This window comes from Dicentrarchus labrax, unplaced genomic scaffold, assembly GCF_905237075.1.
Source record: "Dicentrarchus labrax unplaced genomic scaffold, dlabrax2021, whole genome shotgun sequence".
Taxonomy (NCBI): Eukaryota; Metazoa; Chordata; class Actinopteri; family Moronidae; genus Dicentrarchus; species Dicentrarchus labrax.
Genome location: NW_026136708.1, coordinates 22963976 through 22988975, shown reverse-complemented (window position 1 = coordinate 22988975; position 25000 = coordinate 22963976). Strand labels below are relative to the sequence as shown.

General features: G+C 42.1%; 2 protein-coding genes across 4 annotated transcripts in view; one reads left to right on the top strand and one right to left on the bottom strand.

Annotated features, from left to right (window-relative positions):
- serpina10a (serpin peptidase inhibitor, clade A (alpha-1 antiproteinase, antitrypsin), member 10a) overlaps nt 1-2187 on the top strand; it is a 24836-nt gene extending 22649 nt beyond the window's left edge. For both annotated transcript variants that reach the window (XM_051409184.1, XM_051409185.1), the window contains exon 6: nt 1-2187. This exon is cut by the window's left edge and continues 44 nt beyond it. In XM_051409184.1, the coding sequence (XP_051265144.1) occupies nt 1-145 (145 nt within the window). In that variant the 3' untranslated portion in view covers nt 146-2187.
- Nucleotides 2188-2248: 61 nt separating this feature from the next.
- The window catches only part of ppp4r4 (protein phosphatase 4, regulatory subunit 4), a 27636-nt gene continuing 4884 nt past the window's right edge, over nt 2249-25000 (bottom strand). Inside the window, exons 2-25 of one of the 2 annotated variants that reach the window (XM_051409041.1) lie at nt 20510-20583; nt 15529-15631; nt 15266-15413; nt 15044-15117; nt 14776-14882; nt 12506-12613; nt 12295-12416; nt 12057-12179; nt 11515-11657; nt 11320-11439; nt 9914-9991; nt 9400-9483; nt 9101-9274; nt 8914-9019; nt 7528-7675; nt 7294-7438; nt 7166-7204; nt 7019-7090; nt 6877-6940; nt 6703-6780; nt 4502-4592; nt 3871-3932; nt 3348-3780; nt 2249-2531 (exon numbers count right to left, since the gene is read on the bottom strand). In XM_051409041.1, the coding sequence (XP_051265001.1) occupies nt 2486-2531; nt 3348-3780; nt 3871-3932; nt 4502-4592; nt 6703-6780; nt 6877-6940; nt 7019-7090; nt 7166-7204; nt 7294-7438; nt 7528-7675; nt 8914-9019; nt 9101-9274; nt 9400-9483; nt 9914-9991; nt 11320-11439; nt 11515-11657; nt 12057-12179; nt 12295-12416; nt 12506-12613; nt 14776-14882; nt 15044-15117; nt 15266-15413; nt 15529-15631; nt 20510-20583 (2742 nt within the window). In that variant the 3' untranslated portion in view covers nt 2249-2485. The remainder of the gene's footprint in view (nt 2532-3347; nt 3781-3870; nt 3933-4501; nt 4593-6702; nt 6781-6876; nt 6941-7018; nt 7091-7165; nt 7205-7293; nt 7439-7527; nt 7676-8913; nt 9020-9100; nt 9275-9399; nt 9484-9913; nt 9992-11319; nt 11440-11514; nt 11658-12056; nt 12180-12294; nt 12417-12505; nt 12614-14775; nt 14883-15043; nt 15118-15265; nt 15414-15528; nt 15632-20509; nt 20584-25000) is intronic. The other variant, XM_051409042.1, reaches the window with a different exon arrangement.

Sequence of the window (25000 nt, the reverse complement as noted above, 5' to 3'; positions counted from 1 at the left end):
TGTCACAGCAGGAGGTGGAGTCAATGGGTTCTCCAGCCTTCCTCCTCGACTGACCATCAACAGACCCTTCGTCTTCATCATCTACCAGCAGACCATCCACAGCGTGCTGTTCATGGGCCGCGTCATCGACCCCAGCAAGAAATAGAGCCCCGCCCACCTGAGTCACACCTGTCCACACACTCTAAAAACTGGATTTATTGTAACGACATAGAAACCTTTCATGTACTCTGAACGCAGCACACCGAAAGCACCCTGCTTACCGTCTGCGACATCATATAGTGATATAAATACTACTATATAAGTTATATTAGTATCAGTACTACTATATAAGTTATATTAGTATCAGTACTACTATATAAGTTATATTAGTATCAGTACTACTATATAAGTTATATTAGTATTAGTACTACTATATAAGTTATATTACAGTACTATATAAGTTATATTAGTACTACTATATAAGTTATATTAGTATTAGTACTACTATATAAGTTATATTAGTATCAGTACTACTATATAAGTTATATCAGTACTACTATATAAGTTATATTAGTATTAATACTACTATATAAGTTATATTAGTATCAGTACTACTATATAAGTTATATTAGTACTACTATATAAGTTATATTAGTATCAGTACTACTATATAAGTTATATTAGTATCAGTACTACTATATAAGTTATATTAGTTTTAGTACTACTATATAAGTTATATTAGTATTAGTACTACTATAAAAGTTATATTAGTATTAGTACTACTATATAAGTTATATTAGTATCAGTACTACTATAAAAGTTATATTAGTATTAGTACTACTATAAAAGTTATATTAGTATTAGTACTACTATATAAGTTATATTAGTACTACTATATAAGTTATATTAGTATCGATACTACGATAGATACTATATAAGAAGTAGTTATATAACTTATATAAATTGAAGTATAAATGTATTTCCTCTCTGGGCCTTCGGGCTTTATCCACTGACAGTTTAAATTTAACCTGCAATCTCTCTAACAGCCAGCAGAGGGCAGCTCCACTCTGATAGTATTGAGTCTTATGGAGATGTATGAGCTCAGTAAACAGTTTCCTGATGAGTTTCTGGTCTCAGTCTCTAGTTTCAGTCTTCTTCCATACAGCATGATGTTCATTTAGTAACTGATGTAAACAGCTACTGCGAAAAGTAAAACATTTCTTCTGCCGGTTGTTTGTGAAATAAGTTCATAAGAACTCGTCTCCATGTTTGGATGCCAATCAATGATATAAAATAAAATAATAATAATCAATAATTCTCTCAGTCTGTTCTGAAACTGTAAACACTAGAAAGTTCAGATATTTGTGTAAAAAGTTCAGAAACCTGAAAATAAACTACTTAAAGGGACATTGTGTAGGAATTTCTCCCATCTAGTGGTGAAATTGTATTTTGCATTCAAACGAATAGTGCTCTCTCGTGCCTCAGGTTTTCAAATGCGTATTGCAACTACGGTAGCCGTTATGTACCAAGAAGCCTACCTGTGGAGGAGAAAGCAGGCAACTTCAGCGTCCCTTTGAAAGTCTTTCTCCTTCATTAGCTCTTTCCACCTGGGAAAAGCTACCCCGATGTTTACCCTCGTTTTTTGAATTTGGCGGTCACATTGCCTTTTTAATTCCCCTTTTGGCTTTGTTGGTGACGAGGATTCCTTCTCCTGTGGCTCGGCATAAGTATGATCCTCCATTATTAACTAAAGTGCAGTGCAGACTTTCAAATGTGCCGGGCAGTGACAAGCGCCTCTCACTGATCTCCTTCTCCGTTATAACTGGTTACAGTCACGTGACGCTGGCTCTGAACGAGAACGCGTTGTGGATTAGTTAGACAGGTAGGCTAGTGCTTTATGTCCCTCTCGGTGATTATAGTTTTTCAAAATGGCGGTACGACATGGAAGCCTCCATGGACTTGCCCGTCCAATGTATATACAGATAAGAAATTCTTCCCTTACGAGGATAAGTCAGATCATTGGCAGAGGTAATTTTACACCAATGAGGACACATTTATGAATGAAAACATTGATTTTAGCTAATACAATACTTAAAACACTACACAATGTCCCTTTAAGTGAAGTAACAAAGTATTTGTACTCACAAAACAAACCGTGGTACCGTCTGTATACTGTAAAATATTAAACATTAAAATGTTCTCAATCTCTGATGTGTTCATAAACATCCGCAGTGACATCATATCCAGACAACCAATAAGAACACAGTAGCAGTTTGTATGAGGCATTTACTGAACCAATCAGGTGACAGGATGAGCTCGTTGGATACACAGTGCTGAGAAAATAAAAGCAGTCTCTGTGAGGTACAGAGGAGGCAGTCCTGTTGCATTCTGGGTAATGTTCTGAAGCGTGTTTCGTCCTTTAACTCGTGAAGCTGCTGTTTGAATGGAAACCGCTCCCTGACTGTTGATCGGCTGATGGCCTGGTGGAGGTATGACATTGTCATCTTCAGTCTCGTCCTGACTGGACGCTGAAAGAGTTTGACTTCCTGTTTCTGTAGATCAGAAAAGAAAAAAAATCATTAAAACTTTCAGTCCTGGGCCAGAATAAAGTCTGGATTAAACTGGATTAAACCGGATTAAACCGGATTAAAGGGGGTTAAGACTGGGATAGAGCTAGGGCTGGGTGCTGATTTACATTATAGACATTAGTGACATTAAATATTATAATTATAGTCATTAGTGACATATACAACTATAACAATTAATAAACGTAATATATGTTCAGTATTGGACTGTATGAAACTAAAATAACTGTGAAAGGAACATTTATAGCAAACAGTATGGAAGCAAAACATCTAATCTGACCCAAAAAACAAGAAGGAGAAGGGACTGACTGTGTGGGGACGTTCATGGTTCTAGGAAATATTGTCAGAGTGAGACCTCTTCCTGTCTCTGAGGTAGAGACCAGCTACCCGGCTCTTTTACCTGTTGCTCTGCTCTCCGCTGTGGCGAGGAGAGGATGCACCACAGTTTGCATCCCAGAGGACGATGAACGGACTCACTGACGAGCAGATACAGGTTAGCTGCACTGCTAACAACTAGCATAACTCTGTCTGTCTGTCTGTCTGTCTTTCTGTAGTTTCAACACCATTAGGTCAGTGCCATAAAAGCACTAAAGTTCTGTACCCAGCCCTGGATTCTAATAGTGGAACCACAAAAGACCATCAGGTCTAGGCCCAGGTCTTATTAAATGAGTACTGAGGGTTTTCTTGACCCTCTTTGAACTACTGTTGATAGGGTACCCCTGGACCTGGTCTCAGGGGTTACCTTAACTCATATTGAGGTCTACCATGAGAACAAGAACTCACATCGACAGCTTTCTGGACTGGCTGTCCTTCACCCCGCAGCCACGGTCCATCGTTTTACTGCGCTGGTCCAAGGTACTGGTTCTATGGTCTCTCTGGTCCAGGGTACTGGTTCTATGGTCTCTCTGGTCCAGGGTACTGGTTCTGTGGTCCATTGTACCGGTTCTCTGCTCCATCATATTGTTCCTGTGGTCCGTGTTACTGGTTCTGTGGTCTCTCTGGTCCATGTTACTGGTTCTGTGGTCTCTCTGGTCCATGTTACTGGCTCTGTGGTCCAGAGTAATGGTTCTATGATCCCTCTGGTCTAGGGTGCCGGTTCTGTGGTCCAGCGTGCTGGCCCTGTCCAGGAGGCTGGTGGTGTTGCTGCGGATCAGGACCGGCATGGAGGAGGTGGACTGGGTTGCCATGGTGAAGTGGGCTGTCCTCAGGGAGTCGTCTATGAGACACAAAGTGAGGTCAATAAAGACTATCATTGAGAACTATTACCTGGATTTAGACTGACCAGGTGTTTGTGAGGAGGGGGTACCTTTGCTCGACAACATTGAGGACTTCCCAGGTACAGAACTACTGCTTAGCTCTTTCACCTTCCTGAAACACAGAACCAGAACGGGTGTGGTTACAGATGTGTTACAGGTGTGTTGCAGGTGTGTTTGCAGGTGTGTTACAGGTGTGGTTGCAGGTGTGGTTGCAGGTGTGTTACAGTTGTGGTTGCAGGTGTGGTTGCAGTTGTGGTTGCAGGTGTGTTACAGGTGTGGTTGCAGGTGTGTTGCAGGTGTGTGACAGGTGTGTGACAGGTGTGTGACAAGTGTGTTACAGCTGTGTTACAGCTGTGGTTGCACATGTGTTACAGGTGTGGTTGCAGATGTGTTACAGGTGTGGTTATGTCGGAGGTTTATAACATAATAATAATATAATTATAACATTGATGTAAAATATTAGCAGCTATACTAACTTGGCTAATGTTAACTGACCGACAGCCAGCTAGCTAGCACTAGGTTGTGGAAAGGGAGGAACAGATCCACTGGTAGATTCAGAGCTTTAGGATCAGCTCCCTTTGAGCCACAGGGGTACAATACCGATACCTAGGTATCAACCCGCTCAGACTAAAGACCCAGAGAAAACCAGAGACTGAACTGAAAGGAGACGGCGGTTCTTACAGGGGTCGGTCTGAGTTGGTAGATTTGGACGTTGTTGGCTGACTGCTGAGGGATCGACTCCGCGACAATTTAGCCTTTCTCATATCTTTACCTGGAAGAAGAAGAAACATCATCATCATGGTTGGTATTCCACAGAAGGTCCACAGAAGGACCAACATGGAAGATTCAGTGGCCTCCAGGATTGCAGATTGAAACTGACTGAATACCACTCGCCCACAGACAGCTGCTTGAACCCGGGGAGCTCTGCAGAAGAGAGCTGGAGCTTCTGGAAGAATAAACATCTGCAGTCACACCCGATTCTGCTCTGATCTGGAGACGTTTACACTGTATATTCTTTAAACTTTTGGGATTAAAAAGTAGATTTGCTTCCACTCTCTCTTGATTGAAGTTAGTATAGCCCTGATCAACCAATCTCGGAAAACAAGCATTTTAAAAGTTCTTTGCTTGTCGTCTTGCAAACAGACCGATAGAGTCTCAATTCTATTTATCAGATCGTTCGCAGTTTGTACATGTTAACGATGAATCTTCAATAAATACTACAGTTAGTCATGGAGTTCCACAAGGTTCTGTACTTGGACCAATACTATTTACTTTATATATGCTCCCTTTAGGCAACATTATTAGGAATCACTCCATTAACTTTCACTGTTATGCAGATGATACGCAGTTATATCTATCAATCAAGCCCAATGAAATTAATCAATTATCTAAATTACAAACATGTCTTAAGGACATAAAATCCTGGATGACCTGCAATTTTCTGATGTTAAACTCAGAAAAAAACGAAATTCTTGTTCTTGGCCCCAAAAACCTTAGAGACTCACTGTCTAAAGATATAGTTACTCTAGATGGCATTACCTTGGCCTCTAGCACCACTGTCAGGAGTCTTGGAGTTATCTTTGATCAGGATTTGTCATTTAACTCCCACATAAAGCAGACCTCTAGGACTGCCTTCTTTCATTTACGTAATATTACAAAAATTAGACACATACTATCACAGACAGATGCAGAAAAACTAATCCATGCATTTGTTACTTCAAGGCTGGATTACTGCAACTCTTTATTATCAGGTTGCTCCAATTAATTCAGAACGCTGCAGCACGAGTACTGACAGGAACTAGAAAAAGAGATCACATCTCTCCTGCACTAGCTTCTATGCACTGGCTCCCTGTAAAATGTAGAATAGAATTTAAAATCCTCCTCCTCATCTATAAAGCTCTTCATAGTCAGGAACCTGTGGTTCCTATAGTCTCTAAAAGTAGAACAGGAGCCAGAGCCTTCAGTTACCAAGCTCCTCTCCTGTGGAACCAGCTTCCAGTTGTGGTTCGGGAGGCAGACACCCTCACCACATTCAAGAGTAGGCTTAAGACATTCCTCTTTGATAAAGCTTATAGTTAGGGCTGGATCAGGTGAGTCCTGAACCATCCCTTAGTTATGCTGCTATAGGCCTAGACTATCGGGGGATTTCCCATGGTGCACTGAGCTCCTCTCTTCCTCTCTCTTTCTGCACTCATTCATGTCCCATTAATGCATGTTACTAACTTCACTTCTTCCCCGGAGTTCTTGTGCTTTCTCGTCTCGCAGGTTCTTATCGATCCTGGTGGAGCCTCCTGCCATGGTCCTGCTAGATTGCCATTGCCAATACTGTTGTTGCTGTGCATCTGTCTGTCTGTCTCTCTCTCTCTCTCTCTCTCTCTCTGTCTCTCTCACCCCAACTGGTCAAGACAGACAACCACCCACCTAGAGCCGAAGGATCTGTCCTAGGTTTCTGCCTTTTAACAGGCAGTTTTTCCTTGCCCTTGTCGCCAAGTGCTTGCTCATGGTGGTACTGTTGCCCTTGTCTCCAAGGTCTTGCTCATGGTGGTACTGTTGGGTCTCTGTAAATAATGTTTTAAAGAGATCGGTCTAGACATACTCTATTTGAAAAGTGTCCGAGATAACTTCTGTTATGAATTGGCGCTATACAAATAAAACTGAATTGAATTGAATTCAGACGTTTTACAAATCGGCATCATGACTTCATTATTTCAGCATCATTTTGATCAGTTTATTGACATTAAATCACAGAAACACCTGATTATTTTGGGCTCATACTCGTGTTCACGTTTGGTGTGAACACCAAAAGATGAAGATTGGGTTCACAGTTCTCAGGTAGAACATTTTCTACAAAAAGGCAGCTTGTCTTCATATTTTCGTCTTACCAGAGGAGGACAAGGCGGCTCCAGACGAGGACACAGACATGGATTTGGTAGCAGATAGACTGGTCTTACTGTCTCTTCCTGTCAAGAAAGACAGTTTACAGACTGGATTAATAAACTCTGACCAGTTATACCAGTTAACCAGAACTCTCCTCTGTGAATCACAGTTTTGCTCACGTTTTCTCTCAATGTGTTTCTCGGAGTTCAGTTTCCCCTCGCTCTGTTGGCGCTCGAGCTGTTCCTGACCACAGAGGTGACGCCATTAAAACAAAACAAGAAGTGATTCAGACAGAACATCATCTGTCAGGTTCAGACTCACCATCTCCAGCAGCAGAGTCTCCTCCTTCTCCTTCTTCTGGTCCAGTAAATCCCTCTCCTGCCTCTTGTGAAACTGCAGTGACACAACAGAGCAGATCAGGAGCAAGACCCTCAGCTGAGGTTCACTACAGTTTGTTCTGTTACTTACAGGCTCTGTGAGGTCCAGTTTGTCCAGTTCCAACACTGTCTGAAAAACATGAAGACCACAGTTAATCCTTCATTGATTCTCACAGATAGTCCTCTAGTCTGACAGGTCTCAGGTAGTGAAGGTGTTACCTTGCGGATGGTGGCCACCACGTCCTTGTCTTTCTCTCTGCAGAGCAGTTTCTGGACACAGAAGTCGAGCTGCTGCAGCAGCTGCTTGTCGGCTGGCAGGCGAAGTGACGAACGCAATCTGGGCAACAGCTGGCACAGCTTGTACCTGACACATAGATGAACGGGCAGACAGGTGTGTTACAGCTGACATCAGAAAGACAGATTTTGCCTGCCATAGAACACCGTCAGAGCTACCTGACGTTGGCGACCGGGTCGTGGACCAGCTCCAGTGCCGGGATCAGGAAGTGCTTGTTGAAGTATTTTCTGGAGAAAATCTCGGTGGCTGTTTCACAAACATCAAGGAACCTCAGACGGTTCCAGTAGCTACGCCCCTGAGCCAGATCTGAGGACCAGAAACAACCAGATGAACCGTCAACGCTTCGTCCGGCAGCCATGAAAAGATTCTGCTTTAGTCTCACTGTTGGCTCATTGTGTTTCTAACTGAACACAGATCCTTACGTTGGCAGCTAATGCAGAGTTCACACTACATGATTTTAGTCCTGATTTTCCGATCACCACTATGTGTGAACTGTTCAAGACACAATCAGAGAACTTGCAGAGAGCTCGCAGACACAAGACAAATATCTATTAGGATAAATATCTGTTGGTGTCAGGAAGCAACAAGCTACAGCCAGTAAGAGCGGCCTCTCTAAAGAACCAGGCAGGAAGCAGAGAACTGGGTAGTTACTATGGTAACAGCTGAAAAAACACTGTCACACACACATAAGACGATGAATGGACAGCGTTATGAGTCGGTGTTCAGTTGGTTCAGTATCTGATCCACAACCAGCTCTGATTGTACTGAGAAATGATTGTTATTGAAACAGTCCACCTCTTATTCCCACTAATCAGTATACACTGTATCTTTATGGATGATATTGATCAGTATACACTGTATCTTTATGGATGATATTGATCAGTATACACTGTATCTTTATGGATGATATTGATCAGAATACACTGTATCTTTATGGATGATACTGATCAGTATACACTGTATCTTTATGGATGATATTGATCAGAATACACTGTATCTTTATGGATGATACTGATCAGTATACACTGTATCTTTATGAATTATTGATCAGTATACACTGTATTTTTATAGATGATATTGATCCTGTATTGACAGTCAGACTGTGGACATATGACGGCCTTTAGCTTGTGTTTCTAGAGTTATGTGTTGTTATGGACACGTTACGAATTGTTAAAATGTGACATTTCTTAAAGGGAGTTTGGTGCAGGGAGCTTTTAGTTGGATTCAAACTGCTAATATGGATCATTGTTAATGTTTTGTCTCCACTACAGAGACACTAGCTAACTGCTAAAGTCTGATACGGTTGTCTGACGTTGTTAGTTTGATTGATGCTTTAATAATGTGTGTATTGATTACTGATTAGGCTGATCAGGATCATTATCAGATAATTGTACTGTTTCTAACAGTAGTATGCTGTAAATGATTGCCCTTTGTGTGCCTGTTTTTGAACTACTTTCCTAATTAAACATGATGTGTTTGTTATTGATGACTGCTGATGAAAGTAGGAAGTTGTGCATTGTGACCAGTAAAGAGAATATTCTGACCCTGGATCAGCCTCTCCATCATCTCTTGACGTTGCTCTTGTTTGCGGTTGTAACGGAGGAACGTGCAGAATGTCCGAGCCGCCTCCTTCTGAACTGGCAACACCTTCTGTAACAACAACCAGAGCGGAAGTTACCTGTCTGTTCACTGGTCTACCTGTTGCATTGTGTGGTGTGCGGTGTTGCTGACGTTGGTGGTGAGGATGATGAAGATGCGTGGGGAGAAGCTCTGGTGTAGCAGTTCTCCAGGCAGCAGTCTGGCCAGGCAGCTGTAACGCTGCAGTAGCTTCTCGTGCAGCCGCCAGCGCAGAGAACATCCAACCTTCTGCTCTGCCAGCAGCAGAGCCGCCAACAGCTCCGGAAACTGATGAGGAACCACAGAAACCAGAGGAGAACAAAGAGGAACCAGAGGAGAAAGGAGAACCAAGATTGGAGAGGTCCCACAAACAAAGAAAAGAGCTAAAGGAGTAATAAACTCATGTGAACTACCTTGTTGTCCAGTGTCAGGTTGTCTCCTCTCGAAAGAACCGCCTCCAATGTCTCCTCCAGGTGATTCATTAGAGCATCCAACACCTGAACAACAACAATACAAGCTTCAGCATGTAAAACTGACATACAATCGCTGTGTTTGGTTCATTGACTTATAATATTTGTATTTTATTATTCTTTATTGTATTTCTACACATCTGTACTTTTTGCACTACATTACATTACAGCACTACCTATGCTGCTGTGTCAAAAATGAATTTCTCCAATGGGGGATCAATAAAGGAAGCTCTTATCTTATCTTACATCTTATACAGAGTGTGTACGCTGGCTCACAGTGCGGGTCAACATATGTGTCATTGAGGATTTGAAGCAGGATTAAGGGCTGATGATGATGATGACGGAGTTCTGATATAGTATGAAGTGCTTCCTCCCCTTTGAGTCTTGTATAGAAACTGCAACAAACAGCAGTGCGTCCTGATTGGCTGAGCAGTGTCCGTGGTGGGAGGGGACTCACCTCCAGAGCGTCGTCCTGCAGCAGAGCCAGCAGCTCTTTGTGGACCAGCTGGACGTTGGAACCCAGTAGCTTCACCACCTGACAGGAAGGGGTAGGGCCAATCATGTGACATGACGGAAGAACTACAGTCCGATGTACAGAGTAGGGACCCACCCCAATCAAAACCAGTATCAGGTATCAGGTCCCATACTCGGAAATCAACATAATCTATTAAACCTAATACCACTTTACAGGAGCGTGACGATACGTAACATCTTGTTGGTTAATCAGGTCGGTTTAACAATATTCAATGTATTAGAGTCAGAAAGTGATCCAAAGTCATTATTAAAACTGTAATGGTATTAAATCTATTACAGATTACTGATTGAATCAACTACATATAGAACATAAATCTATAGTTTATACACTGTTTAATGATTATAGATTAAAGATTATTGATTTAAGTTGAGGTTAGTTGAGTTGTATACTTATCATTATCCCAAATGTTTTCCAACAATGAGAAATCTGTCATTTTATTCAGGTAACGCTGCGTTTCACCGGGCGCCTTGCGATGGCTTGATATCCGCTTTGTGCCTGCGTCAGCATTGTGGTTGTCTGCCAGTTTATCCAGTCTGAAGCCTCATTTTTACCATCCACTGTTTAGATCTTGGTGCTTTTTAACTCTAGATTTGAACCGGATGAAGGATTTTAGTCATCGGACGTCTGGATCTTATCAGAGAAACAAGCTGAGCTAACGTTAGCAGCAGTTACATATTTTAAGTATTCATATTGGTACTCTCAAGTATCCAAATGTAAGTACTTATACTTATACTGGTCTTAACAGAGCAGTCTAAGAACTTTCAAATTACATTTCAGTCAAACAACTCACATTTGAAGTATTTATTAAAGCAGTATAGCATATTTTGATTTTGGCGTCTAGGCTCCGAGCTCATCACTCCCCGCAGATATGCTTACATAGAGATATTGGGGAGTGATAAGCAAATACCTTAAACCCCTAGCCGGAGCCTACAGGTGGAGGCTGGGGTGGTGGTGGGGCTTACAGAGCAGCAGGAGCAATACGGATGCAGGGCAACATCAGCATTGACTGAGCAGAGGGAGAGCTGGGAAATTGTGCAGTTTAAATAGACCGCCAGATTGGAAAGGAGCACTTGGTTAGTGATTATCGAGTGAGGCATGTCATGTGTGTATAGCAGCTCAAGTTGACTGCCTGAACTAGCTCGCAGGCTTCGCTCCATTTGTGGTTTTATTTCCTTAACAATAAGCAGAATCTGATGTCTAGGTGTCTGAGACACCTCAACAGGTACTTCAGTGATCTTCTTTCTGCCCACAGGAATGACATCCATGATCTTCCCTCTAGCGCCACCTTCAGGACAAACTCTAAGAACAGATAAAGGATCTTCTCTGACCTGGTGGAAACTGGCTGCAGCACTCCGTCGAACGCTGACCTCTGGGTCACAGCAGAGACTGGAGAAAGATGGGTAGAGCTCTGACAGAAAATGAGCTGAGTCAGAAAACACCACCATGGCCTGGAGAGAGAGGAGAAAATGACATCAGATGTCTGGAGCACTGAATATTGAAGCTGTGAGTGTTTCTGTCTGTACCGGCAAGTTGTAGCAGCAGTTGCAGCGGATCAGTGTCAACTCGTTGTTGCCATCAGTCTGGTTCCCTTCGGTCTGCAGACCAGCAACACACAGGACCTTAAACCTCTGCAGCAAGCGGCCCTGTTGCTCATCTGACAGAGAGCCTGGAACACAACAACCGCACATCAGAGACACAAATCACCATACTGCCCACACCTCGAATGCACCTTCAGATCCAAGTCACACAACACCACAGACAACCAGCTTTCGCTCGGGCTATACAACAACTGAAGGACTCCTAGTAACAGTCCTAGTACCCCACAGTACCTACAAAACACATGTAGACTGGATGGACAGACTTCCATGACACCTCCAGGATCCCTGCTGGTCCACACCTTCTTTTATCCTTTTTTAAATCTTAGGAAGCAAAACAGCATTCTGCCAGTCCACAGGTACAGTCCCTCTGTGAGACATTTAAGAGGGATTTCAACTAAGACAGCCCAACAGTGTCTTCAGCGTTCAGGTCACATCCCCAATCCCGGGGGTCTGGACGTTAGTCTCACCTGCCAGTCCACTGCAGAGCTTCCCAAACTGGAACGACAAAGACGCCACGACAGCTTCGTCTGCCTGTGATGACACCTCACATACCGACATAACCAGGGGAACCACCACATGGAGTCTGTCATCTGAGGGAAGAGGAGCATAGAGGTTCATTGAGATCTGGACTGAACCTTCTCACAGTCTGATGAAAAACCTTAAACCATTTTGACTTAAACTGACCACAGATCTGTAATGACTCACCACTGTCTATCATCTCCATCAAGTTGATGATGGTGTCGAAGGCAGCAAGGCGAACACTGCTATCCTCGTCTTCGGCGAGCTCCACCAGTTCAGGAAGCAGCTCAGTCCTGGTGTCATCCACCCTGAAGTAGAGACAGGAGACACATGTCTCACCACAGCAGGAGGTTTGATGTGTGTTTGGTTTCACTGTTCAGTGTTTGCTGGTGTTTACCCGGTTGCTCTGGCGATGTTCTCCAGCTGTCGGCACATACAGGCCCGGACCTCAAATTCCACGTCCTGACATAAAGAACGAATCAACGGCAGCAGCTCCTTCTTCACTCTGATAGACAGGAAACACTCCTGTTAGTGTCCAACAGGTGTGACAACACACCTGAGCCCAGTATATACAAATGCATACTATTATAGATATAGGTGCATCTCAATAAATTAGAATATCATGACAGAGTTCATTTATTTCAGTAATTCAATTCAAAAAGTGAAACTCATATATTATATAGATTCATTACACACAGACTGAAATATTTCAATTTTGATGATTATGGCTTACAGATAACAAAACCAAAAATTCAATATCTCAGAAAATTTGAATATTTCATAAGACCAATACATTTTAATACAGAAATGTCGGCCTACTCAAAAGTATGTTCGTATATATGCACTCAATACTTGGTCGGGGCTCCTTTGCATGAATTATTCCATCAATGCAGCGTGGCATGGAGGCAATCAGCCTGTGGCACTGCCGAGGTGTTATGGAAGTCCAGGTTGCTTTGATAGCGGCCTTCAGGTCATCTGCATTGTTGGGTCTGGTGTCTCTCATCTTCCTCTTGACAATAGCCCATAGATTCTCTATGGGGTTCAGGTCAGGTGAGATTGCTGGCCAATCAAGCACAGTAAAACCATAGTCATTGAACCAGGTATTGGTACTTTTGGCAGTCTGGGCAGGTGCCAAGTCCTGCTGGAAAATGAAATCAGCATCTCCATTATGCTTATCAGCAAAAGGAAGCATGATGAAGTGCTCTAAAATGTCCTGGTAGATGGCTGCGTTGACTTGATAAAACACAGTGGACAAACACCAGCAGATGTCATGGCTCCCCAAATCATCACTGACTGTGGAAACTTCACACTGAACTAAAAGCAACTTGGATTCTGTGCCTTTCCACTCTTCCTCCAAAGTCTGGAGGAAGACCTTGATTCTAGGGATGCACCGATCCACATTTTTTCACTTCAGATCCGATCCCGATACCTGAATTTGGATATCGGCCGATACCGATACTATTCCGATACCAGAGCTCTGTTTGCTTTAATATTATTATCATCATCATTATTGTTGATTTTATATGAGGCTGAAATAAACTCCTCTCAACAGGAAAGTATGATATGTACGTATATATGCATGTATGTCCCAAAAGGCAACTTGAGGTAAGTATAAGGTCAGAAAAGGAAGTCAGAAAAACAGGAATTCCTGTAGTGTGTGTAGTACTACTGTATATACAGTGTGTGTACAGTGTACTGTATATACTGTGTGTACGGTGTGTACTGTATATACAGTGTTTAGTACTACTGTACGGAGTTTTTTGTGATTGTTGCAGGGGAAAAATCCTTGATTATGCAGCATGTTTTCTTAAAAAATGCTATGGAATATTCATGTGATGAAATTGCGGGAACTTGCAAAAATTGCGGGAACTTGCAAAAATTGCGGTTTGATGAAAAAGAGAAAAAAAAAGTGATTCCTCCAACACCCTGTTCTCACTTGGCTACTACCTTAATGTAAAGAGTAATTTCTTATTACTTCCTATGATAAGCAAGCATACTACATCACAGAAAGTACTGGGAATATTTAAGTTCTCATCTTGTTTTATTTCAGACCTTAATAAACACATGGCTCAAACTTACAAAACATTGATGAGTCAAACAAGTTCTGTAGCTTTACAAAAGGAATGTGCTATAACTTCTGTACAAATTAATAAATAAAATATAAAAAAATAAAATGTGTGCTTCCTGTTTTACAGCAGTAGCTTTACAAAACAGACATCGTCTGTTTAAATAAGTGCTTCCAATGCACAAAGTGCAATCTCTTACTGTAATGTAATTTACATACTACTAATATACTTACAACTGTAAGGTTTTTTAAACTAATATGAGCTTTTCGATGATGTTCACGTCGCGTAATTACGTCACTTCATAACGTTCCCATGGCAACAGGGGAAAATGGCTGCTCTTGTGTGAAGTAAACGCAACATTTTTCAACTTTCTGCTAAGATAGATGTGATTTTTTTGCAATGAAAATGTGGGGATTATGAAATCATGCAAGCCCCGCATATTTTGCGCAAAAAGTGTGGCGTATTTGAAAAAATGCAGCCCCTGCATAAATATGCAGACTTTGGCTGATTATGCATTGAATTATGCGATCGCATAATCGCGTTTTTCTGGAGGGATTGATATACAGTGTGTGTACAGTGTGTACGCAGGGTTGCAGCTCACATGTGAGAATCAAACTTGCAGGCGACTTTCCCTAAAATGCGACAGCTGGCCAAACGAGCCTGAAGGGAGTGAGACAGCTGAGACTGATAGAGGAGAGGGTTCAGCACCTGCAGAAAACAGACAGGTACAGACAGAGACAGGTAGATAGAGCAGTACCATAGAGATAAACTCATGCACACATCTTCTGGGCATCTTATCTAGTTGCCCGGACTGTTTTAATACTGATTATCAGCTGGTATTGAACAATAAATAATCCTGATCACTGTACCTCCTGTTTGATAGTCTCCCTGGGCAGAGCATTGATGGCCGACAGCAGAGTCTCCAACCAGGCGTTGCTCACCACTGTTAAACATCAGCAACGTCAATGTCAATAACAACATCAATATCAACGTCTGTGGTTCAGGTGTTGTTACAGTGTGTCTGTGGTTCAGGTGTTGTTACAGTGTGTCTGTGGTTCAGGTGTTGTTACCTGTGGTCCAGGTGTTGTTACCTGTGTCTCTGTGGTTCAGGTGTAGCAGCACAGTCTTCAGGATGGAGTAGGTGTGGGTGTGGATTAGGATGATGTCATCCTGCAGGATAGTTAAAAACGACGCTGCTGCCGCCAGCTGGATTTCTGCTCCGGCTCCGTTCAAGACCTCCTGAGTCAGACAGATAGAACGGATAACCTGTATGGCACACCTGTTCCACACACCTGCCGTTTCCTACACACTGCCCACCGGTGACTGTTACCTACAGTCTGACTAATGTACGTACCCTGACCTTCGGTACAACCCGACGAAACGTCTCAGCTGGATTCTGGCGGACGAGGCTCGGCAGGTTACTGATGACACTGGCTCTCTGCACCTCCTGACCCACACTGACCAGAGGAAGAGGAAAACCTCACATTAAAACACACCTGGAGACAGGTATACCTGAGCCTGGGAAGATTTTGTTTGACATTATAGATGTGACTACATTGGTACGCCAACCCTGGGGTCTAAATATACCATGAACCGGTCGATGGTCCGATTCTAAAGTTATGAATTGGTTGACTGAAGCTTTGCTGCTACAGCGTCTCCACTCTCCTAAAGGTCAATGCCAGGGTCTCGCTACAAGATTGACGAGAGCAACATTAGCGCAGCATGGCTTGCCGCTAACGTTGGCACAATTGCAACATCTAAAATTACAGTGCAACATCCAAAGTTTGGAAAACATTGGGATTTGGTAAGAAGGACGGAAAGTTGGTAGAAAAGTCTGTCCATTTGTAAGATCTGTCGGACAGTAATTAAATCCAGTGGTAGCACAATAGATCTTAACTCTCACCTGGTGACACCTTTCCCATAAAGAAAAAAAATACTTTTCCCTGGTATTTTATAGAAAATATGTATTTGAAGGTAATCAATGTCACTTATTACTTATTGTAGAATTGGCTTATTTTAATGTAGAATGTCTACATTAAACAAATGTTAAGAACTGTTGTTCCAGATTAAAGGGACACTTCACCCATTTGCATTAAGCTTTGTATCATTAGAACCCCAGTCATATTTTTGAATGGTCTGGCATCATTCCCTCACTTTCCCTGAGAGGGGAGAAATACGGATTTTAGTGTTGCACTTCCTGCTTCCAATGATGTAAAAATCGTCATTTTGCGTCATTGGAAGCAGGAAGTCTCATATCTCTGTAGAGGGGGTGAGACTACAAACACTACTTCCTATTTTTTTTTTTCACTCACGCTACAGCCCTATTACCGATCAGTGGGTGGGACTTCACTTGCAGAAACTAAAAAATATAACCGCCATCTTGTTTGGAAGCTAAGCGGAGGTGCTGGCAAGCCAGATGTTAAGACTATGTTAATTAATGTAATATGGAAGAATTTCCGAAAGTATGATGGTCAAATCAGATGTTCGTGGCTACCTTTATGAGCCGCAATATAGCGAAGAGCAGCTGAGGCTGAACAGGAGGCGGCTGAGGCTTCTGCAGCCGAGGCAGAGGACCTGCCTGTTGCGGATGAGGAGCCCGGACTGGCTCGAGCTGGAGCGGACTGCTGGTGCCTGTGCTCTCATTGTGCGCCTAGGAACACACGGACGTCTGACGGTAAAGTGAGTGTTTCTATTTTCTGTCTTATAACAACGTGGCATGTATGTACACAATTTGTTCAAGTATTATCACAAAGTTATTCCCGGTTAATACGTAACGTCAGCCAACTGAACTAACGTTAACTTCTTTACTGCACAAACAGCTTGCAGTTGCATTGCTAACTACTGTGGCACGCTAAACACAAAGACCATGCATCGCTAACTGTGTGCTCAATGTCTTGTAGACAATATCGCCTAACAGCCTTTCTGGAATGGGTCCTGCAAGGCGAGAGATTGGGTCGAGGCCATCGCGTCGTTTTACCCGCTGATGTGGTGCAGGCTATCCGACAGAAATATCCAGCTCCAGATGGCCAGTACTGCGGCACCGAGACGTTGAGGATGCTCAGGAGGAACTATAACTGTCATTGTTAACATATTTATTGTTGTTGTTGTTGATATATTTCTGTAAATAAATGGTTTACATTCACGTTGTTGTAGTCCTTGATAGTGTTGGTGGGAGCGGCTTACAAGGCTGTGCATTGTGGGAGTTGTTGTCTTTAATACAAATGCGCCCTAAAGTCACTTTCTGTCTTTTCTCGGTCAAATAGGCACCAAATTCAAAATGTATGTTACATTTCGACTACATATATAACCCACTTTCAATAAATATTAATGTTTCCACAGTTGAAATGCTCCTTTAAAATGTCCCTGAATCATATTGTAGCCCAGGTACCTGGATACATATCAGATCCTAACATACAGATAACTTTAGTCCCTCACAAATTGATAATCTTGTTAATAGTGCGGCAGGCTCACTGCGAACAACATTCTATCGCCAATATAAAGAGGAAAATATTAAAACATAGGAGACTAGTACCGTGGTACAACCACAAAACCCGCCAATTAAAGCAAAAACCTATAGAAAGGCCCTCGGTAATGCTAGATGAGCCTATTACTCAGCACTAATAGAAGAAAATAAGAACAACCCCAGGTTTCTCTTCAGCACTGTAGCTGGGCTGACAGAGTCAGAGCTCTATTGCGCCACGTATCCCCATAACCCTCAGTAGCAACAACTTAATGAGCTTCTTTCATGATATGTCTCTCCAAGTTCAGGAATTTTAACAAATGTAAAATCAGATATATACTTGGACTGTTTTTCTGCTATCAATCTTCATCAACTAACTTGAATAATTTCCACATCGAAGCCATCAACCTGTCTGTTAGACCCCATCCCAACTAGGCGGCTTAAAAAAGTCCTACCCTGTGTACTTAACGAAACATAGTAGCCTTGTGTACTGTATTACCATTGCTGGCTGTTACCCTGTGTGGCTTGGGCCATCACACCCCTTCTTAAAAGCCCACTCTTGACCCAGGGGTTTTAGCCAACTATAGACCGAAATCTAACCTCCCCTTCCTCTCTAGATCCTGGAGAAAGTAGTCGCCAAACAGTTGTGTGACTTTCTACATAGAAATAGATTATTTGAGGATTTTCAGTCAGGATTTAGAGTTCATCACAGCACAGAGACAGCTCTGGTTAAAGTTAATAATGACCTTTTAATTGCTGACAATGGACTCCTCTCTGTACTTGTATTATTAGATCTTAGTGCTGCATTTGACACCATTGACCATAATATTGTTTTACAGAGACTTGAGCATCAAATCGGCATTAAAGGAACCGCACTAAGCTGGTTTAAGTCATATTCATCAGCTCATTCTCAGTTTGTACAAGTTAACGCTGAATCCTCCGTAAAAACTAAAGTTAGTCATGAAGTTCCACAAGGTTCTGTACTTGGACCAATTCTATTCACTGATGTGCTTCCCTTAGGCAACATTATTAGGAATCACTCCATTAACTTTCACTGTTATGCAGATGATACCCAGTTATACCTGTCGATCAAGCCCAATGAAATTAATCAATTATATAATTTACAAACATGTCTTAAGGACATAAAATCCTGGATGAGCTGCAATTTTCTGATGCTAAACTCAAAACAAACTAAATTCTTGTATTAGGCCCCAAAAACCTTAGAGACTCACTGTCTAAAGATATAGTTACTCTAGATGGTATTACCTTGGCCTCTAGCACCACTGTCAGGAATCTTGGCGTTATCTTTGATCAGGACATGTGCTTTAATTCCCACATTGCAAACCTGCAGGACTGCCTTCTTTCATCTACGTAATATTACAAACATCAGACACATCCTGTCACAGCTGGATGCAGAAAAACTAATCCATGCATTTGTTACTTCTAGGCTGGATTACTGCAACTCCTTATTATCAGGTTGCACCAATAAGTCCATTAAGATGCTTGATTCAGAACGCTGCAGCACGAGTACTGACAGGAACTAGGAAAAGAGATCATATCTCTTCTGTATTAGCTTCTCTGCACTGGCTCCCTGTAAAATTTATATATATATATAAATATAATTTAAAATCCTCCTCCTTACCTACAAAGCTCTTCATGGTCAGGCCCCTTCATATCTTAAAGAGCTCATAGTACCCTATTACCCCACTAGAACACTGCGCTCTCTGAATGCAGGGCTACTTCTTTCCTATAGTCTCTAAAAGTAGAACAGGAGCCAGAGCCTTCAGTTACCAAGCTCCTCTCCTGTGGAATCAGCTTCCAGTTGTGGTTCAGGATGCATATTTAAGAGTAGGCTTAAGACGTTCCTCTTTGATAAAGCTTATAGTTAGGGCTGGCTCAGGTGATTCCTGAACCATCCCTTAGTTATGCTGCTCTAGGCCTAGACTATCGGGGGATTTCCCATGATGCACTGAGCTCCTCTCTTCCTCTCTCTTTCTGCACTCATTCATGTCCAATTAATGCATGTTACTAACTTCACCTCTTCCCCGGAGTTCTTGTGCTTTCTCGTCTCACAGGTTCTCATCGATCCTGGTGGAGCCTCCTGCCATGGTCCTGCTAGACTGCCATTGCTAATATCACTGATATTATTGTTATTATTATTATTATTACAGATACTATTATTACTATTATCACTGCTCATTGTCCCCCATCGTTGTTGTTGTTGTCGTCATCATCTTCATGTTCATCATCATCCATCACTACTATTAGTGTAGTTGTTGCTACTGTTGTTGCTGTGCACCTGTCTGTCTGTCTGTCTGTCTGTCTGTCTCTGTCTCTCTCTCGCTCACCCCAACTGGTCGAGGCAGACAACCGCCCACCTAGAGCCGGGGTCTGTCCAAAGGTTTCTGCCTCTTAAAAGGACGTTTTTCCTTGCCACCATCTCCAAGGTCTTGCTCATGGTGGGAACTGTTGGGTCTCTGTAAATAATGTCCTGAGATAACTTCTGTTATGAATTGGCGCTATTTCAAATAAAACTGAATTGAATTTAATTGAATCCTCTTAGAGGGGACAGATAGACACAGTCCAGGATCTCTGTGAGGTTTCAGTACAGACACTGAATGAGTTCAGTGAACTAGTTCAGATCCTCTGGGATCAGACGGCAGGATGACGATTACCTTCAATGTTTAATTGGTTTCAGAGTTTACTGGGTCAGAGCAGCTTCTTCCTCCAGCTTCTCAGAAATCTTTCCACCTATAAAAGACTTCATTGTGTTTCACAAAATAACAAACTGGAACTAGTTTTAACATTTTTACAATGATGTGAACTTCACGCTAATGAGTTATGAAAGACAGAGACATTAACACACAGCTCTTACCTGAGCAGGTAGACTGCCCTCTCAATGTCGTTCAGGTCTTCATCCACAGTCAGCTGATCGATCTCCTCCGCCGTCTGACAGGAAACAACAAACATATTCAAACCAAAGAGATTCTTTATTGTTAAAATGTAATTTTAGAACAATAATAACACCCACAGCTTGTGACAGTTTTAGTTTGATCACATTTCTGATTATATCTTTATGTACACCCCACATTCATGGTTTAAAACGGTTAAAGTGAAAAATTATCCACAACTTCACTGGAAGGCTTCATCAAATCAAATCAAATCAAGTTTATTTGTATAGCCCTTTACAATAGCCGAAAGGTACCCAAAGTGCTTTACAACAGAGCCATGAAACAGTACATAACACATATATAACATACAAATACAATTTAAAGTGCTGCAGCACTGCAGGGTATTAAAAGCCTTCCAGAAATGCACAGAAAGGAGCAGATAAAAAGAGTACACCTAAGAGACAGTACTGTCCTATTCAGAATTAAAAGCTAATCTAAAAAAGTGGGTCTTAAGCTTCGATTTAAAAAGGCCGAGATCAGTAGTGGTACGAATGTCAGGGGGCAGTTTGTTCCACAGTCTAGGAGCAGCGACAGCAAAAGAACGATCGCCCCACTGTTTAAGTCTGGACCTAGGGACTTCTAACAGAAGCTGACCTGAAGAGCGCAAGGCTCTGCCACAATTGCGAAAAGTTAAAATCTCTGACAAGTAAGAGGGGGCCGAGCCGTTAATGGTGTTAAAAACAAACAACAAAAGTTTAAAATCAATTCTAAAACGGACTGGAAGCCAGTGGAGTGACGACAGCACAGGAGTAATATGTTCGCGTCTGGACGTGTTAGTTAAAAATCGGGCTGCAGCGTTCTGCACAAGTTGGAGACGAGAAATTGAGGACTGACTGAGGCCGACGTAAAGGGCATTACAGTAGTCCAGTCTTGAGCTGATAAAAGCATGGATTGCCTTCTCAAGATCCTGCCGACTGAGAAAAGACTTCACTTTGGCCAAAAGACGGAGCTGAAAAAAGCTCGTACTGACAACCGAGCTAATCTGTTTGTCAAATTTGAGCCCAGTATCAAATGTTACCCCAAGATTTTTGACATGTGATTTAAAAAGAGGGGCCAGAGTGCCAGAATTTGTGGTGAGAGCATTCGACTTAGCTGGTGAACCAAACAAAATGCATTCAGTTTTGCTGTCATTTAGGTGCAAAAAGTTCTGTGACAGCCACTGTTTTATATCTGTGATGCAGTCCAGCAGTTTAGTAAGTGCAGTGTTTTCGTTTGGTGTCATGGGCAAATATATCTGCAAATCATCGGCATAAAAGTGAAAAGACAGGTTGTGTTTTTTTATAATTGATCCCAGAGGTAGCATATACAATGAAAACAGAATAGGGCCGAGAATAGATCCCTGTGGCACCCCACAGGGCAGCGATGCATTTGAGGAGCAGTGGTCACCAATTGAGACAGAGAAACTCCTGTTTGCCAGGTATGACCTAAACCACTGGAGAGCGGTGCCACGGATGCCAACGTGCTGCTCTAAGCGAGATACAAGGACTGCATGGTCGACTGTATCAAAGGCTGCTGTGAGGTCCAGCAGCACAAGCACAGCAGGATTCCCAGCATCCACAGACAAGGCAATATCATTGTGCACCTTTAACAGTGCTGACTCGGTGCTATGTCGGGATCTAAAACCAGACTGAAATTTATCAAGAATAGAATTGATCTCCAAAAATGTCTGTAATTGAATAAAAACAACTTTTTCTAAAACCTTGGAAAGAAAAGGCAAGTGGGAGACAGGTCTAAAATTGGAGAGCACAGAGGGGTCAAGATGCGGTTTTTTTAGGAGGGGCCTAACCATAGCGTGTTTGAAGGCAGCTGGAACAGACCCTGAGCTAAGACAAGTGTTTATAAAAACAAGCAGACTTGACCCAACAGAACTCAGAACCTCCTTCAAAAACTTGGCTGGAATAATATCTAAGGGACAGTTTGTGGGTTTCATGCCACTAACCACCTTAGTAAAAGAAGACAGAGAAATGGTCTCAAACCGCTCGAAGGCAGCAGTCTGTGCCGGAGGAGCACAGACATCATCAAGAGACATATTCATATTACAGATATTCTGCCTGACAGATGCCACTTTATCAGTGAAAAAAACCACAAACTCTTCACAGGTTGCAGTGGAGGCATCAGACAGGACAGTAGGGCGTGGATTAACGACAGAATCAATAGTATTAAATAGCAGTCTTGGATGATGAGAGCTGTTAGCTATAATGGAAGACAAATATTTTGACTTGGCTTCCTTTAGAGCTCTCTGATAGGCAGCCAAACTGTCCCTTAACCAGCCCAGGGATACATGTAGTTTATCCTTTTTCCACCGCCGTTCAGCCTGTCTGCATTGTTGTCTGAGCAGACGGGTGTGATCATTTAACCAGGGGTCTGACTTGGTTTTGGTAGTTTTATGCTGAAAAGGGGCAACAGAGTCAAGAATCGCAGAACATGTTGAATAGAAAGTGGAGAGTAGGCTGTCCGGACAAAGGGGAGGAACCAGCCCACAGTCATCAAGCAGCTGAGAGTTTCTGAAGGCAGCAGCAAACTCCTCAGCCGTTGATGGAGTAAAGATGCGGCGTCTGCGAGCTGGGGAAACTGGCTTATTGGCAGGTGGGGGGGCAGCAAAGTCGAAAACAACAGGGAGGTGATCCGAGATAGCAGTGTCGATTATTTCTCTGAGGGAAACTGAAAGCCCATGAGAAATGACAAGGTCAAGAGTGTGCCCACTCATCTGCTGTCACCTCTCAATGTCTTTAATAAAGTACATAAAATACTCAATAAATACTTCTATATACTATATAAACGGTATATACTATATCATATGTATCATAATATATATATTCACAGTGAAACTGGACAAACACCATTACCACCATTATCTACATTATCACTATTATCTCCATTATCACTATTGTGACCATTATCTCCATTAGGACCACTAGTTCCAATATCTCCACTATCACCACTAGTTCCATTATCGCCATTAGTTCCATTATCTCCATTATCACCATTCACTGATATCAGTGTTATTATTATTATAAGTATTATTATAGCTACGGTTACTGTTGTTGCTGTTGTCACTGCTCATTGTCCCCCATCGTTGCTGTTGTCATGTTCATCATCATCAGTCACTACTATTAGTGTAGTTGTTGCTACTGTTGTTGCTGTGCACCTGTCTGTCTGTCTCTCTCTCTGTCTCTCTCTCTCTCTCTCACCCCAACTGGTCGAGACAGACGACCACCCACCTAGAGCCAAAGGATCTGTCCTAGGTTTCTGCCTTTTAACAGGCAGTTTTTCCTTGCCCTTGTCACCAAGTGCTTGCTCATGGTGGTACTGTTGGGTCTCTGTAATTAATGTTAAAGAGTTCGGTCTAGACCTGCTCTATTTGAAAAGTGTCCTGAGATAACTTCTGTTATGAATTGGCACTATACAAATAAAATTTAATTGAATAGTTCCATTAGCTCCATTATCACCATTAGTTCCATTACATCCATTATCACCATTAGTTCCATCATCTCCATTATCATCATTAGTTCCATCATCACCATTAACGCGATTAGTTCCATTAAATCCATTATCACCATTAGTTCCATCATCACCATTAGTTCATTTATCTCCATCATCAGCATTAGTTCCATTATCTCATCATCATCATTCGTTCAGTTATCTCCATTATCACCATTACTTCCATTATCTCCATTACTTCCATTATCACCATTAGTTCCATTGTCTCCATTAGTTCCATTGTCACCATTAGTTCCATTATCGCCATTAGCTCCATTATTGCCATTAGTTCCATTATCACCATTATCACCATTAGTTCCATTGTCTCCATTATCACCATTGGTTCCATTATCATCATTAGTTCCATTATTTCCATCATCACCATTAGTTCATTTATCTCCATCATCACCATTAGTTCATTTATCTCCATTATCACCATTAGTTCCATTATCTCCATTATCACCATTAGTTCCATTATCTCCATTATCACCATTAGTTCCATCATCTCCATCATCACCATTAGTTCCATTATCTCCATTATCGCCATTAGTTCCATTATCTCCATTATCACCATTAGTTCCATCATCTCCATCATCACCATTAGTTCCATTATCACCATTAGTTCCATTATCACCATTAGTTCCATTATCTCCATTAGTTCCATTATCTCCATTAGTTCCATTATCTCCATTATCGCCATTAGTTCCATTATCTCCATTATCACCATTAGTTCCATCATCTCCATCATCACCATTAGTTCCATTATCACCATTAGTTCCATTATCACCATTAGTTCCATTATCTCCATTATCACCATTAGTTCCATTATCGCCATTATCACCATTAGTTCCATCATCTCCATCATCACCATTAGTTCCATTATCACCATTAGTTCCATCATCACCATTAGTTCCATTATCACCATTAGTTCCATT